This window comes from Meleagris gallopavo, chromosome 4 (genome assembly GCF_905368555.1).
Source record: "Meleagris gallopavo chromosome 4, MGAL_WU_HG_1.1, whole genome shotgun sequence".
NCBI classification, from domain to species: domain Eukaryota; kingdom Metazoa; phylum Chordata; class Aves; order Galliformes; family Phasianidae; genus Meleagris; species Meleagris gallopavo.
In genome coordinates, this window is record NC_139407.1 from 11,055,723 (window position 1) to 11,072,651 (window position 16,929).

Below are 16,929 nucleotides of genomic sequence, written 5' to 3' on the forward strand. Positions count from 1 at the left end.
TCACCCTTTTGCCAAGCTTCTTGCCTCTGTCCACTTGGCACACAGGGATTCTCAGTCTTCCAGGCTGGCCAGCAACTGGGGTTGTCTGAGCCTGAAGTCTTGTTACTGGGAGAACCTGGCAGTGCTGATTTCATCCTCAGAATTCAAGACATCTAGGGTCTCAGCTTAAAGATGAGGACTGTGCGTAGTTGTGTGCTCTTTGTGCACTGGCATTTAGCCTAGAATTAAGTAGTCCTGGGGAGCTGCAAGTCCTGGAAGTTCATCCTTGCAATCTTTCTTTGTGACTTAATTGGGTAAGATGCAGTTGTCTTATCCACTGTGCTGGGACAGCTCTCACTGTTTATTCAGTAGTAGGCAGCAGTGGAAAATTTGCAAAGTGTGATGCCTCTTTTTCTAGTTAGTCTGCTGCTGGCCCCAAAGAGTGTTGATCAGAAAACGCTGTGTTTTGGTGTTTCAGCTGTAAGCCTGTAGTGTTTCAGTTCTGGGACACCTGAATCTAGTGACTTTAAGCTGGTCTTAGAAAAATTTGATGGAATGGATGATAAATTTCCTGAATTCCATATGCGGAATTATACAGGCTGTGTTTTTTTTTTCTTTCAATCTTATAATTAAAGGATACTCACTATTCCTTTGTATATGGTTTGATTTCTCTACTGAAGTCATAAAAAGCTTGCAGATAAGCAGGGGACCAGATAGATAAAAACCTTTTTTTCTCTTGCTGGAAAACTTCCTTATTCCCAGTAAGCACTGTAGGAGGATATCTCCCACTTCCTTTCAAGTTGTGCAGTTGGCAAGTACTATATGAACTCTCAGTTCCTATCTGTGGGCTGAAGCCTTGTACAAAACCTTGATCTCGGGAATATGAGAAAATCTTGGACATCTGCAGATGTTCTGATTTGGGGCTGAAATGTTTCTGCTTGATTCTGCGACCTTTTGGTCCTCTTTGAATCTTCAAGCACGGTTGCACTCACATCTTGTGCTTTTAAAATTGGACAGATGTCCAAATCACTGAATCATAGAATTGTAGGGGCTGGAGGGACCTCCTGGTATCATTGAGTCCAATCCCAAATGGATCCTTGTTACCCCATTCTCTGCTGATGGTAGCTGGGAGGCACTAATGGTAGCTGGGACAGGTACAGTAGTGCTCACATATGCTCAGTTCTCGGTACCTCACTCTCCAGCTTTTCTTACTGAAACCTTGTGATGGGTTCTTGCTTGGGGCACGTGGGGTGTGAATATGTCACTTGGAATGATGACTCTCACAGAGTGGTCCTACCAGCAAATGTTTTTTGCTGGTGGTTACCTCTCTGGCTTTCTTAAGTTACCTCTAGTAGCCTTCTGAGTTTGGTTTTCTGTTGGTGAGAGAAAGTAAGGCTTCAGGTGAGAAAGCAGCTTGCCCAAGGGAGTGCAATCTACATTTTCGGAACACCAGCTCAGCAGTGTGTGACGCTACTCCTGTTGATGAGGTTTTGCAAGCTTAGGGATGCAAGAAGAAAGCACCAATAACCAATTTGCAGTCAGACATCATCTTGAGATAGAAGTGCTTGACCTTGTTGTGATCTGGGAGGCTGTTGGCTTGCTTGTCAGCCACGGCAGTGCACAATGCCTTCTGCACCAGGCATGCCTACCACCGTAGGAAGAGTGCCTGTGCTTCTAACACTTGATCTGCCCTTTAAACTGAATTGCTTTAGAGTAGGAGCTTTGCTGAGAACACCTCTTTAGTTAGAGACCACTTAAATGCCATTGCAGTTGTGTGTTGATAACTATTCTTTCACCAGCACTGTTTTTAATATTGTTGGGATCGTAATTCTTGCTAGAATTTCAGTGGTGTGCAGTTGAAGGCCTTCATGCTTTCGGTATTTTTGGTACTTGAAGCTTGTGGGCCAGTCAAGGCCTTTATCAGTCTGCATCTGTGGTGTTTTTTTAAATGTGAACGCCAAGTTTCCTGACACGATCTCAGGTACATTTCTGTAAATCTGTATTTACCTGCAAGTCTCAACTTATCATTTTCTTCTGTATAAGCTGAAGAGGCAGTCCTAAAATGGTGTGACCTTGGTCTCTTCCATTTGCAGAAGACCTGCTTGGCAGACAGTGGGTGAGCACTGGGGGGGGCATTTGCTGTGGTGCAGCAGCTGCTTGAGTCTGCCTGGGTGCGATGGAAAGAGACCCGTCTTTGTGTGGGCTGCACTCCAGTCCTGGTTTTCAGAAGGCTGCTAATGGCAGGCAGTAATTAAACAGTGCTTCATTGGAGGGTGGAAATCTGGCAGATAGGGATGTTTGTTTCTGGGCTGGATAAACTTGGCTTGTGAAGCTGTATCATCTTTGAACACTTTCTCTGTTCAGAATAATAGTTGTGAATTGCAGGACCCTCCACAAAACTTAACACTGATCTTTCACTCTGCATCTTGTCATTTAAAAAATGTGGTGAAGATAGTGTTCTAAAGCAAGAAATACCTCCATAGGTTTTGCAGACTAGGCAAAAAAAAATAAAACAACCCCCCAAAAAAACCGCCACAACAACAAAAAAAAGCAACAGCAAAACCAGAGGAGTCCTTTTTCAACTAAGTAAAGCACACATCTGAATGGCTGCATACCTCAAGAATCATGGCAATCTGAAGAGGCTATTCTTGTTTTGAATTTGTAAGCGGTGTGCTGGAGAGTGGGGGGGAAGCCAAGCTGTGAAAAGAGTTGTTTATTTTAATGGCCTTTCTTTCCTTGGTTTAATTTTCATCAGTCTATTCTTTATTCAGGCTTGACCTAGTGACAGTTTAATTAGAGAATAAATAATTTTCCCTTCTTGGTTTTCGTTTCCTCTTGCATTGCTGAAACATTCTGCTTTAAAGCTGGGTATCTGGAGCTGAAATTTAACATCTTTACTTAATCTCTGATGAATGAGATCTGGGTCATAGTCTTTAGAAGTGGTTTAATGCAGCTGATGTAACTGTATCAGTGCGTGGTCTTGGTAAAATGAATCATTTGTAGGAGCAGCAGCTTGTATAAGCTGAGCATAACTGGATTGCATTTGCTGTGCTTGTCTTCTTAAAAATACACCATTGTAGAATTACACTAGATGGGGGCCAGCAGAGCCTGTCCTGACTCCAAGCAGTCTGTGCTATTCTGTAAAGACAAAACACATCTTGCATTCTATGGACTTCAGTCAAAAAAAAAAATGTTGAAGCTTTAGAGGAGATGGGCTTTTTTTTTTTCTTGAAGTTTTTCATTATGTTGCAAATGTATGTTTTAACTACCCCTAAAAACAAACAAACAAAAAAACCCTGACAGCGACGTGTCAGTATATTTTCCCCCTCACCTGTGAAGGAAGTTCCTCCTGCCCTACCCTGATGAATTGCGGGGAAATGCTTTTTACAGCTGATAAAAAGAAATAAAATTCCATGCCCTTCCCAAAGGAGGAATTCAACAATTGGACAAGTGGCGTGGGACCATATGTTGGTTTGTAAAAGGATATAGTTTGTAAAGATGTTTCCTTTGATGCCTGTGATGAATATGGATGTGTTTCCGTTGGAGAAGGTTTTGATTAAATTCAGCAATTAGAGCTGACCAGACAGATCTAAATATAGGAAGAGGTTTCAGTTATCCTGTCTTTGTGTGTAGTAACACACCCACACAGATGTGTTTTGTTATTGTTGTAAACAACACCTGTTTTCTGAAGACAGTTCAAAAAGTCAGGAAAGGGAATGATCTTTGTGGAAAAAGGGAGTTGCACTGGAGTTTAATGATGAAAGGGAGAGCAAACTATTTCCCACAGCTTTTTTTTTTTTTTTTTTTTTTAAACTTTTACTAGGGGATTTCTAATGTAGATAGCTAGGCTGGTTATGGCATCTTGATGGCTACTCTGTGTTCGCAAAGCCACGGCCAGGACTGACAGCAGTGTTTTAAACTGGTCTGCAGCCTGTTCTACATTTTCAGAGCTTGGCCCATGTTGTTTACTCACTGAGCTCCTTGCTTTTTCCTGTCCTGTCCACACTGAGTGGCTAGTGGGACAACACCTGTGGAAGTAATATAGATAAATTTGCCGCAGGAATATACAGTATAATGCTTACTACGATGGCTGGTAATTAATTCTATCTTCTGACATGTTTTCGTTTTTTTTCTTTTGAATGTTTGGCTTTATTGGTAAATCTCTGTAAGTGACTTTCTGTTTGCTGAGAGTGTAAAAAGTGACGAATCTTACATTGTAGCTTTTCAAAAAGTAACCCACATGAATGCTATCCTGTCAAGATTTGTGGTTCCCAGCATTGTATTCATTTTGTAAGTTGTTTCAGTGAAGTTGGTAGCTTTGTAATCCCATCTGTGTCAGAATTCTAACAGAATCATCAAATTACAGTTCCTTCCTGACTGAAGTTAAACTATTAACTTGCAGTTTTAGAGATAATGTTTGGTAACACATCTGATTCAGTGCGGCTGCTTGCCAATACCAGAAGAGTTCTCTCCACACCTGGGTCTATGTCTCAGTGTGTTCTTTTTGTACGAGCCTTCCTGTGCTCTGGGCTGTTCCCAGTTATGGAGTTATGAAGCTAATTCAATTTAGATTTTATTTTTTTCCTGTAGTCCTGGTGTGATGAATCACTGCATGGTGTTAGAAAAATGGCACTTAGTGACTTCACTGGGACTCACTTGTGTCTGAACATTAGGTTAACTAAAATTTGTCAATGCAAACTAGGAGTTTGCCATTGTTCTTTAACCTTGGTGAAAAGTTCATGGTTTGGTGATTAAGAGACTGTACACGTTTGTTTCTTGCAACAGGGAAGAATTTTGCTTTATAAAGGGTGTAGATGAATTTGCAAGGTGTCTTGTTCCAATCTGTCTTCACGAGTACAGTTCTTAAATGTCAGAAAAGTTACAAAGAACAGCATCTGGCATTAGCAAGAAGTGTGTGTGTGCGTGTTTGTTTCTAAATTAGGAATATTTATTTGATGATGTATCTCTGTTAAAATTGGGAAAACACCTCTGCTGTGTCTTCCTTGTGTTATTTCTCACATTACATATTCATTTACTGTGACTCTTAATGCCAGTTTAGTTGGACTGTAACATAGTAACACGGGGTTTTACTGTATACAAGAATGAGGCATTTTCTCTGGAGGAGCAACAACAAAGTTAATGAAGTCATTAAAATCTGGTAATCAGAAACTGGTTCCTGTGGTCAGAGAATGTAGGAAAAAGCTTGGGGTCATGGTAGAAACCAACCAGAGGCTGTGTATCTGATTTGAGCTGTGATGATAACTGGCAAGGAGCTGGCAGATATCGATGGCGTGTGGTCATTTCTTCATGCTCTGGAATAATTAGCAGTGGAAACTTCATTGTTGGGGTTGTTGTCATGTGCCCCCCATTACATAAGGCATCCATTGCCTCACTGTCGCATTTTGAGTGAGTGGTGGATCTGCTGTTTGGTGCTCAGGTGATGTTCAGAACTCATAAATCTGATTTTCTTATCAAATGTTAGAAATTGGAGAAGTCCTTTGGTAGAGGGAAATACTACTGATAGCTGTATCCTCTGGTAACTGGCAGAGAACTCTTGCAAGAAGTTGTACGGGACCGCTGCTGTGGTTAGCTGGGCTCCAATTGGTACCTGCTCTTCACACCACTGCTGTGCTCTGTTACAGTCTGCTGCGCTATGGGGCAGGTTGGTGCCCAAAAGGTTTTGCTCTCAGAGATGAATAATGACACATTGGTGGCGTTCTTCAAAGGGTGTCCTCTCATTCAAATATGGTGAGCAGTTGTCTTTGTCCTCTTTCTCAGACACGGTGCTTTGCTTTAGTTTCAGGAGTCCAGACAGAGCCTGCTTCATAGGGCAGGCTGGAAGTATCCCAGCTCTTGTTGGCTGTCTCCTACAAGTCAGGAAAAAAGCCTGTTGAATATTTTCAAGTACTTTCAACAGCAATACTCACTTCTTAATTGAGCACTCGATATGCACATCATGTGCTGATTCATGTGATTCGTGGCAGAAATAAATACATTTGCATTTTAAAGAGTTTTTTCTTTCTTTTTTTTTTCCCCATGCCAAGAAGACGTAAAAACATTAACTTTTTTTTTCTTTTCTACCTGCCCACTCCTGGCACTGATTCTCCTTATCCTTTTCAGAAATGCGAGGAAAGCCAAATCAGGCTCTGTTTAAACTAATGAGTTTTACAGCAGTCTGAAGTGACTTTCTCATTTTGCATGAGTACTGTGATGCTACTGAGGCTTCTGTGAGGTTTCCATGCATTTTCCAAAATGAATGAGGTCTGATCTTGTACCTTAAGAAGGTACAAAGAAAGAATTGTTTGATTAGCAAAATAAATCAGCAGAAGATTTCAGGCTCCTTAACAAGTTCCTTCATATGAAGAAGAAAATCAAAACTTTTTTTGCTGCTTGCTCCAAGAATGAAGAGCTAGAGGAAGTTGATGCACAACCTGGTGTAACAGATGCTTGGACTATATGCTTTTTAGTAATGTCTGAAAGGCAGATTGTCACCCAGTGCGATTGTCAGTATCGTGCTTTGTCAGTAATCGTGCATTCAGGGAGACACTGCTTACTTATTTCAGGTTTGTATGAGCCTGGGTGCTCAATGGTTTCCCATATCAAACACACCAAATGGAATAATCCATGTTATACTCAGAAGTTAGTTAGTAATTTTTTCAGTCCTCCTCACGATGATTAGTTCACCATTTACATATAATTATAATTTTGCTGACTCTCTACTTCACTGCTATGCCTGCTCAGGGATCTTCATGAGAGCAGGGGTGGTCTTGACCTATGAGTGTGAATTTGAATAATACAATGAAGGTAGTTCAGCAAGGACCTTAAGTTGTATTGCCAAGTTGGCAACGTCCTCAAAGCATCCTGATTAATGTCCTCCTCAAGGCCTACTGGCTCTGGTTAAAGGATACTAAGTGTTTATTCTTCTGATACCTAACGCAGTGTTAGCTCAGTGTTTATTCTGATACCTAACACAGTGTTAGCTCAGTCTTTGGAGTTGGTCTTAAACAGTAATACATGGAAATAGCTCTTGCAGGGGGAAAAGTGACAGCTCTCTGGTTTCTGTGCCAAAATCTGATCTTTTTTCTTTTAAACTTTTTAAAAATAAATGTCATACTCAGAGGAAACGAGAACTGCTGAAAAGTTGTTTTTTGGGGAAGGTAAATGTTTAAGTATTTTAAAGAAGCAAATTAAAATCTCTCTTCTTTTTATTTGTTTACGTTGTTAATTAATGGACGCTGGGAGAAGGTACATTGAATAACATTGGATTTTTAAAGGTTAGTAAGAAAACTAGACAGCTTTCTTGATTAACAATTATGTAGGTTATATTTGCTGTGGTTCTTGCCTCTTCATATGTCTAACTGTGCTGAGCACTTACGAAAAATACTTAATGGGATCCTTTCTGCGTCCCTGAGCTGTGATACAAATAAGGAAGTTATTTAAGGGAGTTAGAGCTGCTTGTTTGCCTGAAACTCGGGTTTGGAGTTGTTTCACCTCCTGCACAGCAGAGGATCGCCTAATTGTCCCAGCCCTCTCCACCCACCAAAAACAATCACTTATGCAAAGCCGGGCAGTTTCCTATGGGATCTCCTGTGGGAATTTGAGAACAGTCTTGCTGAGTATTTTACTGTCTGCTTTGTGTTGCTGGTAGGGTAATTGTGAGCGTAGGAAAGCAGAGGTTTGCTTTTAGGCGTTTTGCCCAAGTATGGCAGTTTTAGACCCAAAGCTGGCTGAACAGCTCTGTATAACACTCATTTTTGCCCCAGCCCTTTCACAAGCTGCGTGTGGGTCTGTCTGTATGTCAATGTAAAGATCGCACTAAAGGTAGCGGCAGTGGAGGGAGGGGAATAAAGCAGTGCTGATATCAAGAGTTGGTTGATTCCAGCTCATCCATCAGCAGACAGAACACGCAATAAAAAGCGCATAGTTTTTGATGTGTAAAGAGTGGCTGATAAGTGGGTAACAACTTGATTTCCTTTCAACTGATTCCAGACTGCCTTTTGGAGAGTGTCCTGTTGTTTGGCTTAGCCTGTTGCACTGGTACCTTGTGAGTAAACATAACCTTCAAGGGCTGGTGGTTGCTCAGCCATTGGAGTAGCAGCTCCTATTTTCCCAGAAGGACATGTGTATTTGGGAAGGCAGATGCAGACTGTCATCTGTTGACTTGCGGTTTAATCTTTATTTTGCACTTCCAGCTGATAAGACCACTTTGTGCAAAAGTAATACAGGAAATGATGCGTTGCAGAAACCAAAAGTGGCAGAAAGGGAAACAGAATGTACTGGCAAAAGCTCAGTGCTACAGGCATGCCTCTGGCTTCTTGGAAATGAAAATCTCCACCTACACGACCTTTTTTTAGTTTGACACCACTATTGGAATTCAGCATTTGAGTGGTATATAGCAGTCTGGGGTTTTTTTTTTTGTTTGTTTGTTCATTTTCCCTTGCTTTTCTTTCTGGCTAATTCAGGATCTAGATCTTCTGTGGGCATGCTGAGCTTCAGCAGCAGTCCTGGGGCTGGAGGTTAGCAGCGGGTTGTAGATGCAGCTCGCAGCTACTAAACTGCCTTGCTTTCAACTGTATTTCCAAGTACTGTGCCTCATGGGACTCGCTGTGCTCCCAGTGCTTTTCCTACTGGTTACTGCTCCAGAGGTGCCAGCTGTTGAGATAACACAGTTGTGATGTTGAAATGTATTTCAGAATATGTGCTTTTGGGAATGGGACGCATGCATGTTACAGGATGTAATCCAAGAATGTCAGAAAATCTATTCCTATGGCGTGGCTATTTAGGGTTACATCTGAATTTCTTCCTGGTCTGAGCAGACCTTACGTGCAAGCAGATGTTAAGGCTATATTTTCAGACACTAGTAAAAACATAATATGTTAACAGGCAGAAGACTTAGTTCCTACATAACAAGTAGTTTGCCTATTTGTTTGTGAAGAAGCTTGGTAAAAATGGGTCATGCCATGGTAATCAATGCAGACACAGCTCTACATATGTAGACTCAAGCTTGGATTGAGATTTAGGTTTTTAGACTACTGGTTTGTTTTTCACTGAGAACGTCAATACAAGTATTCTAATTATTTTTTTGTTGTTTTAAATCTAATAGTTGTGAAGTAGAAAGCTTGACTTGATTACTTGATAACGGCGGTGTGCATTTTGTAGATGCAGTAGAAAAAACATTCAGAAAATTGAATGAGATACAAGCTATATATCAGTTGAGAATAACTCCAATACTTGCATGCATATCTGAAGCATGCAAGTCTCTGATAATAAAAAGCTTGAACTAAAACAGCACTTCAGTAGAGCACTTTTTAATGTATATAAAGGGTAAAATATACCTGGAGTGCAGTCAGTGACAGTAATGGAGTTTTAGTTCAGTTAACAGCATAGCTCATGCTCAAGTAACAAAATATATTGTTAAATTTGCCCCAGGCTTATGCATATCTTCCATTGCGCTGACATTTCAAGTAGAAATCTCAGCATAAAAGAAATGGGAAGTACCGGTGCGAAGTGCAGGTAGATGTGGTCTTTATCTTAGTTCAAGATCATTATTGACATAAATGTAGTTTATGCATTTGACCTAATAAAATGGAACCTTTGCAATTAGATAATTATTTTAGTGACAACTTACTTGAATCAAGTGGATGGGTTTCAGCTTCAAGTACTCTAAGTGTAGAGGTACACAATGAAATTACAGTTAAGACAGTTAAGAGCATGAGTGTGGCTTAGCATTTACAATTTCAATTGTAATTATTTTTTATTGTAAACTTGCAATTCAGGCTCATGGTTGCTCTGTTACCTTCTAACCTGTCTGTGTATGGGTAGTTGTATGGATTTTTTTTTTGTCTTTCTGATGGTAACAAAAACAGATCCTTTTCCTCTTCCCTCTTCCTCTGCAACCTGTTGGTATCTGCTCTGAGATACATTTCCTGTCTTCATGCTTCATTTGAATGTTTCTGTTTATCTCCTTGTTCCCCTGTTCCCCGTGACAGAGGTGAGTCTCTTGCTTGCTCCTAACCTGGGTAAACGTGAAGACTGCTGCTCACAGAAGACCCTGTAATGGGGACTTCTCGGCATGCAGAGTTCTCCCATCTTCACCCATCACTTCGTTGCTGTTTCATGCCTCCCAACTTGAAGATCACTATACCACCTGAAACCCTTCTATCAGTTTTTTCTCCTTCCCACTCTTTCATGTGTCTTTGGGCACATCAGGCTGGCACTGCGAAGGGAGTGGTCAGGATGTTGTCAGTGAAGTAAGTTCATGATGTCTTTCTCTTTCATTCTGTTTATGCAAGGGCTGTTTGATGGGTTGGGAAGACAGAGCTTTGCTTTCTTATGGGGAGATGAATGAGGGCACGGATCTTTCTAGTTTACTTTTCTGTTTTTGTTTTGCCACTCAAAGTAACTCGGGAAGCTGAACAGTTCGTCTGAGATCGTGATACGCGCAGGTCCCGTGCAGTAATTTTCAATTTGTACTGCTTGCAGAGAGCTGGGTAGTGCAGTGCTGTTGAGGTATTTTGCTTCCATCTTCACTTGGAAATCAAAACCAAAAGCACTGCTCATTCTGTATGAGTTTATTGGGACATTTTGCTTTGTGAAGTTGCCAAGTTGATAGGCTGTGGGGAATGTACTTTTCACTTAGCAGTGGAAGATGAAATATAGGGGACTGTTTTAAGCTGAATTTGATGGAGCTATGTTACTAAAATGTCCTTTTGTTCCTGAATATTCCTAAAACTTTGTCCTTTTGGTAAGTATGTGAGGGACTACAATCTTTTTTTTTTTTCCTTTTTTCTGTCCACCTTCTCACAACACTAAGCAAGGCTAGACTTGGGCAGTGAGCAGGCGTATTATTTGAAGCTGGCAAATGCAACGTAGCCTCAGTACTTTTTGTGCTATGCAGCAAGGGCAACTGCAAGTTGGGGGAGGGAGCTGAGCAGAGGGAACAGTTGTCCTTCTACCTTCTAAATTTCCCCACCTTTGCACTTCCTTCCTGCTTTTCCCTTACTCCCTTCAACTTTGTTTTGTTTTGTTTATGCAGTGTCACTGTTTTTCAGGGCAATCTCCTCATTTATTCAGAACTGTTTTGGTAGCAAGAGCATAAAGGCTTCACCAGCAAGCTCTGCTATTTAAAAGTCCTTGTCAGACTGTTCCTTTGGTCTGATGCTTGAGACTGCTGACACTTAGTGTTTTTGGTTTTGTTTAGTTGTTGTTTGGTTGGTCTATGGTCATGCTGCTCTTGTGAGGTGGTATGTTTCTAACTGTTGGTGATTAACTGAAAGTAAAATCTGTTTTCCTTTTTCTCTCTTCTCCTGCAGGTTCTCAGCCGGAAGGCTTTAGTATGATGAGAAGGTCACGTCTGTCAAGGGGGAATGTCAGCATGGCTGTCTTGGGACAGAAGGACTGAAACAGCAGAAGCACCACAATTATTTGGGCAGACTGCTTTTGACTACTGATTAAAATCTGCCGTGCAGCTGCGGTGGAAGAACAGGACAGGCTCCCCTGCTTGGTTTGTGCTATCCAGTGTGACCAAGTGGGGTCACCATGAACGTGACAAGTTTATTTTCCTTCACCAGCCCAGCGGTGAAGAGGCTGTTGGGGTGGAAGCAGGGAGATGAAGAAGAAAAATGGGCAGAGAAGGCTGTTGATGCACTAGTGAAAAAACTGAAGAAGAAAAAAGGTGCTATGGAGGAACTGGAGAAAGCGTTAAGCTGTCCTGGTCAGCCCAGCAACTGTGTCACAATTCCTCGGTCCTTGGATGGTCGGCTTCAGGTTTCACACCGGAAAGGGCTGCCACATGTAATTTACTGCAGAGTGTGGCGCTGGCCAGACCTGCAAAGCCATCATGAACTGAAACCACTGGAATGCTGCGAGTTTCCTTTTGGTTCAAAACAGAAGGAGGTTTGCATCAATCCTTACCACTACAAGCGGGTAGAAAGTCCTGGTAGGTTCTTCCTTGTTTGTACCTTTGTACCTTATCTAAACAATGCAAAGCATGGCAGTTAATCATGTGACTCATCAGCCTAAGTAAGCAGAAGTAGCTGTTTGCACACGTCAGATTTGTACTCTGCAATCTATCTGGCTATAAGCATTGATTTGCAGTTCTCCCTTTCATAGGATGAATACTTGCCATAAATGCATTTTATCACTGTGCAGTGGCATATTCTCTGTATGTGCCTTAAGTTGCTGGATCTATTGCCTCCTGGTTTTGTTGGTGGCCACTATACCTCAATTCATTTTATTTTTTTCTATTTTTACTGAACTGTGCAGATTGAGTATGTGTGAAATGGTGCAGGAGGGATAAACTGCAACTGGGTGAAAAACTTTCTGATATGGCCTTACTGTTGTTATTTCAGTTCTATCTCTTCAGTTCCTTCATCCTCCAGAAGATACTGCTGTCTTTAAGACCTCCTACAACTTTGGCCTTTTGAAGTCTGTGAGGTTTTGTTTTTTTTTTTTTTTTTTTTTTTTTTTAGACTACAGAATATACCCTTTCAACCTGGAGCTTTGATAGTGGTTTTTTTGTACATGAAGTTTTAGTTGTTCTGCAAGTGGAATCTGTTTACCCATTACCCACTTCCACGCTTAAACAAGTGCAGCCTGTTCTCTGTCTCCTCTTCAAGGTCCAAAGCCCTTTTTAGTAAATCTGTGCTTGATTTGCTTACGTGAGTTTGTTTTCAGAATATTTCCAGGGACTAAGACGAAATGTGCTTAAACATGTCTCCGCTAGTCTCCAGCTACTTGTGAGGTTGTACAGGGACATCTGCAGAAATGCACTGCAGGTGTGAGTGGGCTCTTCTGGTTTAAATTTAGGAAATCTGTCTGTGTTAGGCACTTTGTAAACTGTGAAGCTGTTTCTGCAGAGTGGCATGGATTGCCTAAGAACTGCAGTGGAAATGACGTTACCAGATTATTTTCCTGTTAATGGAAATTGCATTTACCTTGGATTTGCAACACACAGTGCGTATCTAGATGGCAAATATTTCCTTTGGTGTGTTAGTATTGGTTTGGAAATCATGTGTGTGATACCCATTAAGTATGTCTTGTAAGCAGCAGATGCTTTAACAAAGGAGCCCACTGCGCTGGAGCAAAAAAAAAAAAAAAAGTTTTAAAAAATTCTAAGGGTTGCATGTTAAGCAGAAGTGGGATGATAAAATAAATAGTTCGTACTGCTTGTCTGCATGTGTCTGTACCAGGTGCGTATGTTCAGTGTTCCAAAGTACTGAAAACTAAGATTCCCAAAGCGCATCTCGTTCAGTCAGAGTGAGCAGCAGTTAGACTCCTGCTGTCATGGTAACACCAAGTGATGTGTTACAACTCATTTCCCTTCTATGTTGGAAGCAGTTACTGAGTTCGAGAACATTCTAATTCTCATCATTTATACTGTATTTAAGAGTGTATTTGTATCCTGCCACTTCATTGAGAGATACACGGTAAGAATAGAACTTTCAAAAAATGTCTAACTGAAATGTGTTGAGTACTGCTAGGTAGCTCAAGTAGTTGGAAAGTGGTTTTGGGTCCTGTGTCATTCTATAAATTTTGTCATTGGGAACCAGCAAAATGTTATTAACCGTAAGCTTGAATTTGGGGTAAGAAATGAATTTCCGGAGTTTGTGTAGTTAGAGAACTTTTGCTGGGGATAAAACAAAGAGTGACTTAATCAGTTTGGAGATGGTAGTAATGAAATATTTCCCTTCTGCCCAGCCAGTGCCCTTCAGGAAAAACTAGGTATTTCTGGTCATCTGCTTAGTAGAAGACTGGGCAGCTTTCTTGTTTAGAACAGGGCTGGAATCAGCTTGTCAGAGCTGACGAAAGTATTTTGTCCTTCAAAAGATCAATGTGCTGCTTTGACCAGCTGAAATTTTCTAGTGAGGAGTGCTGAACAGGAGCTACCTTCTGCCTAATGAGTATAGGTATAGACATAGGCTGCAGGTATAAAAGCTGTGTGTATGTGGCAGTCGCATATTGGAATCCATTGGAAATTCTTAAAATGCAAGAGTGGGGTCGAAGCCTGAAGTTTTCACTGAGTTCTCTGGGTTTGTGGAGGAGGTTTTTCCACTTAATAAACACTATAGATTAATCATTGTTTTGAGGGATGTTGCTTGGATAAACTTGGAATATGTAGCTTTTGGGAGCAGGTGCTAACTGAGCTGCCGTTTGGCCTAGAGATGTGCACTCCATAAGTTACAACAGCTCTTCCTTTCCCTTTCCTGTTCTTTGTCCCCAGAGTCAGTCTTAGCTTCAGTTCCTGCCAGTCACTCTCAAATTTGGCTAACTGTTTTTCCCCATTTATGCCTGGACATTAAAACGCCTTTATTGCTTCTTAAGTGCTTATGCTTTGAGATTAATGGATAGGGGGAATTCAGGCATGAGTCACTGTTTTCAAGAGCTACGTACCCAAGCAGATATCAAGACTTGTGTTTCCAAGGTTATCACAGCCAGGAGGATTGGAATTGTACTTGACTAAATGAAGCCAGAAGTTCAAGAGAGTGTATGATGGGCACTCTGTGCAGGCTGTACAAGTACATGGTGAAATCCTGGCTCTGCCTGCCAGCTTGGTCAGCGCTTAACTGCCTCAAACAGACCCAGCTCCTCAGGAGCTGCTCTGTAGGGTGCTGCCTGGGATGGGATCAGTGCTCTCTGTTCACTTTCCTCTTAGTTGTCACGTGGTTGGTGTTTGTGTAAGTTCTGAAGAGTGGATTAACGGTAAATCCTCAAATAGATAAAATCGTGTAGTGCTTTCAGTTGGGAAATGAGTCTCATGGATGCTCTTATGTTTTCACAGCGCCAGAGGGACGCGTCCTTGCTATGCAGCTTAAAAATATGAGCTTGGAAATCATTGCAGTTGGCATGCTGTAGTCTGTCTGTGAACCACAATCTTACACCTGAATTTAAGCGAGATTTTCCTCCGTTAGCTATGTTGGATAAAAACTGGTAGCAGGGAGTTTTGGGGAGGCTGAGGAGAGAACTGCCTGGAGTTTCAGAGCCTCTCAGGTGTCCCTAACTGCTGGTATCCAGCAAGAGACGTGGGTGTGATTTGGTGATACGGTAGTAACACCTAACCTGGTGCAGAGGCTCTGTGCAGGCACCGGCACCCATACGGTCACAAAAACTAACCAGACAGAAAACTGCTGTTTGGAGATGACATCCACGAGCAGCTCCTGCGTTGGGCTGTGCCAGCACAGCTGTCTCCGTGGCCTTGTGCTGAAGCAGCCTGGCAATGTTTTGTTCCCATCCCACTGCTGCCTTATCTCATGGGCTGATCAGGGTCACCCAGGGGATACAGGAACACCCATGTACCCACAGGGCCTTGCATCTGGACCGTGGGTGGGAGCAGAGGTGGTGTGAAGCACGCAGGTCAAGTGGAGGCTGTTCTGTTGCTGAGAACAGTAACATAATCTCATTCTCTACTGCCAGGATTAAATATCATCTGGAGATGTGTTACAGTAGCTTGCTAGTGCTGTTTCATAAGTCTGTTGAGTGCAGAATTACTTCTGATACAGGAATGGCTGTAGTAAACAGGTTTGAATTTTTTTTCCCTTGGCAAGCCAAAGCAATGCTTTTAATTAAGGAGGGTAGGGTCTCGATATGATGCCTTTTAAAAACTGATGCAGTCAGCTGAACTGGTGTGCTTGTGTGGCTGAATCTGCTTTTTCTCCTCAGTTTTAGTTTTTGGCTTAGAGATACCTGGACATCAGGCTTCTATGTGCTCTGGGACTCTATGACTGAGACCCGAGTCTGGGTGTAGACACTGGAAGACGAAAAAGCAAATGCGTTGTTCTTCAGCTGTGTTTGAAAATGCCACAAATGACCTTTCTGGTTTTGCTGGAGAACATGTGAAATGGCATCCCAAAGTCTTTCTTGAGATGCTTCTTTCCTTCTTTTAGTCTGTTGCTTTTGTTTCACGGAGATGCACCCTCTGTTTCTTGCCTCTCTCTTCAGTTACGCCAGTGCAATCAGGTGAAAGACATGACTCGGAATTTGGAAAAAATAAAAAGCCTGGATCTAGTTTGCTCTAATAGCAAAACAGGAATGGGATAGGGAACGGGGAGGATGAAGAGGTGCTTATGTTGACACTGCTTTTAAAAAAAAAAAAAAAAGGAGGGGGAGGTTCAGTTTCTTTAGCTTAGCTAAACAGAAGGAAGGAAGAAACTGTGTTTCATGTTCTCATGGAACTGATGGGTACTGGCCGTGGGTTCCATCTGCTGTAGAATTGTGTTAGCTGGCCCCTGCTGCTTATCAGCCTACTAGATTAAAGACAGTTCGTGTTTATAATACGTTGCAAAGGAAGCAAGAGAATGGTTAACTTTTCTTTTAGCTTGGTGTGTGGAAGTCAATGGTGCAGAGTATTTTATGTAGGGTGTATACAAGTTTACAGCTGTGTGCTATCTTCTGACAGTGGTTTGAGTCTAGAATGTGCTGGTATCTTTGGGGGTCAGGCTCAGAAGAAGCCTGCCTTGCTCAGATCTTAGAAAGCTTAAACCTGGCTTGGCAAATATAGTTGCTATGTTTTGGTATTCATTTCTGGAGATGATGACTAGTGCTGCACTGTTCTTGAACCATACAGTCCGGAGGAGCACTAAAACTGCTCTGTCAGAACCAGCTGATCTGCTTTCATCAATTGATGAACGCAGCCAGAATTTCTGAACTCTTCTGCTTGGATGCCTGTATTCTGCCTAAATTGCAGAACGAGCAGTGGATGCTTATTGTGATGTGGACGAAAAGCTAAATTTTTAATTTTGTTTAAGTATTATGTTCCTTTCCAGTATGAATTTTAAGTGGATGTCTGCCTCAATAAGCTTGTCTTCAGTGGCAAGAAATATTTAACGTAAATGTAGAGGTGGTTTATGCCACAAGAGCAGACCGAGTCTGTCCCTGGGCTCTGTGAAGAGCAGTAGCTGTGTTGTGCTGTTTGTGCTACCAGCCTGTGACTTCAACCTGATTACTTTCATATTT

General features: G+C 41.8%; 1 protein-coding gene across 5 annotated transcripts in view; it reads left to right on the forward strand.

The window, feature by feature from the left end:
- Window positions 1–16,929, forward strand: part of SMAD1 (SMAD family member 1) — a 103,727-nt gene that overhangs the window by 66,907 nt on the left and 19,891 nt on the right. For all 5 annotated transcript variants that reach the window (XM_010709530.4, XM_010709531.4, XM_010709532.4 and 2 more), the window contains one exon: window positions 11,292–11,917. In XM_010709530.4, coding sequence (XP_010707832.1) covers window positions 11,518–11,917 — 400 coding nt within the window. In that variant the 5' untranslated portion in view covers window positions 11,292–11,517. The remainder of the gene's footprint in view (window positions 1–11,291; window positions 11,918–16,929) is intronic.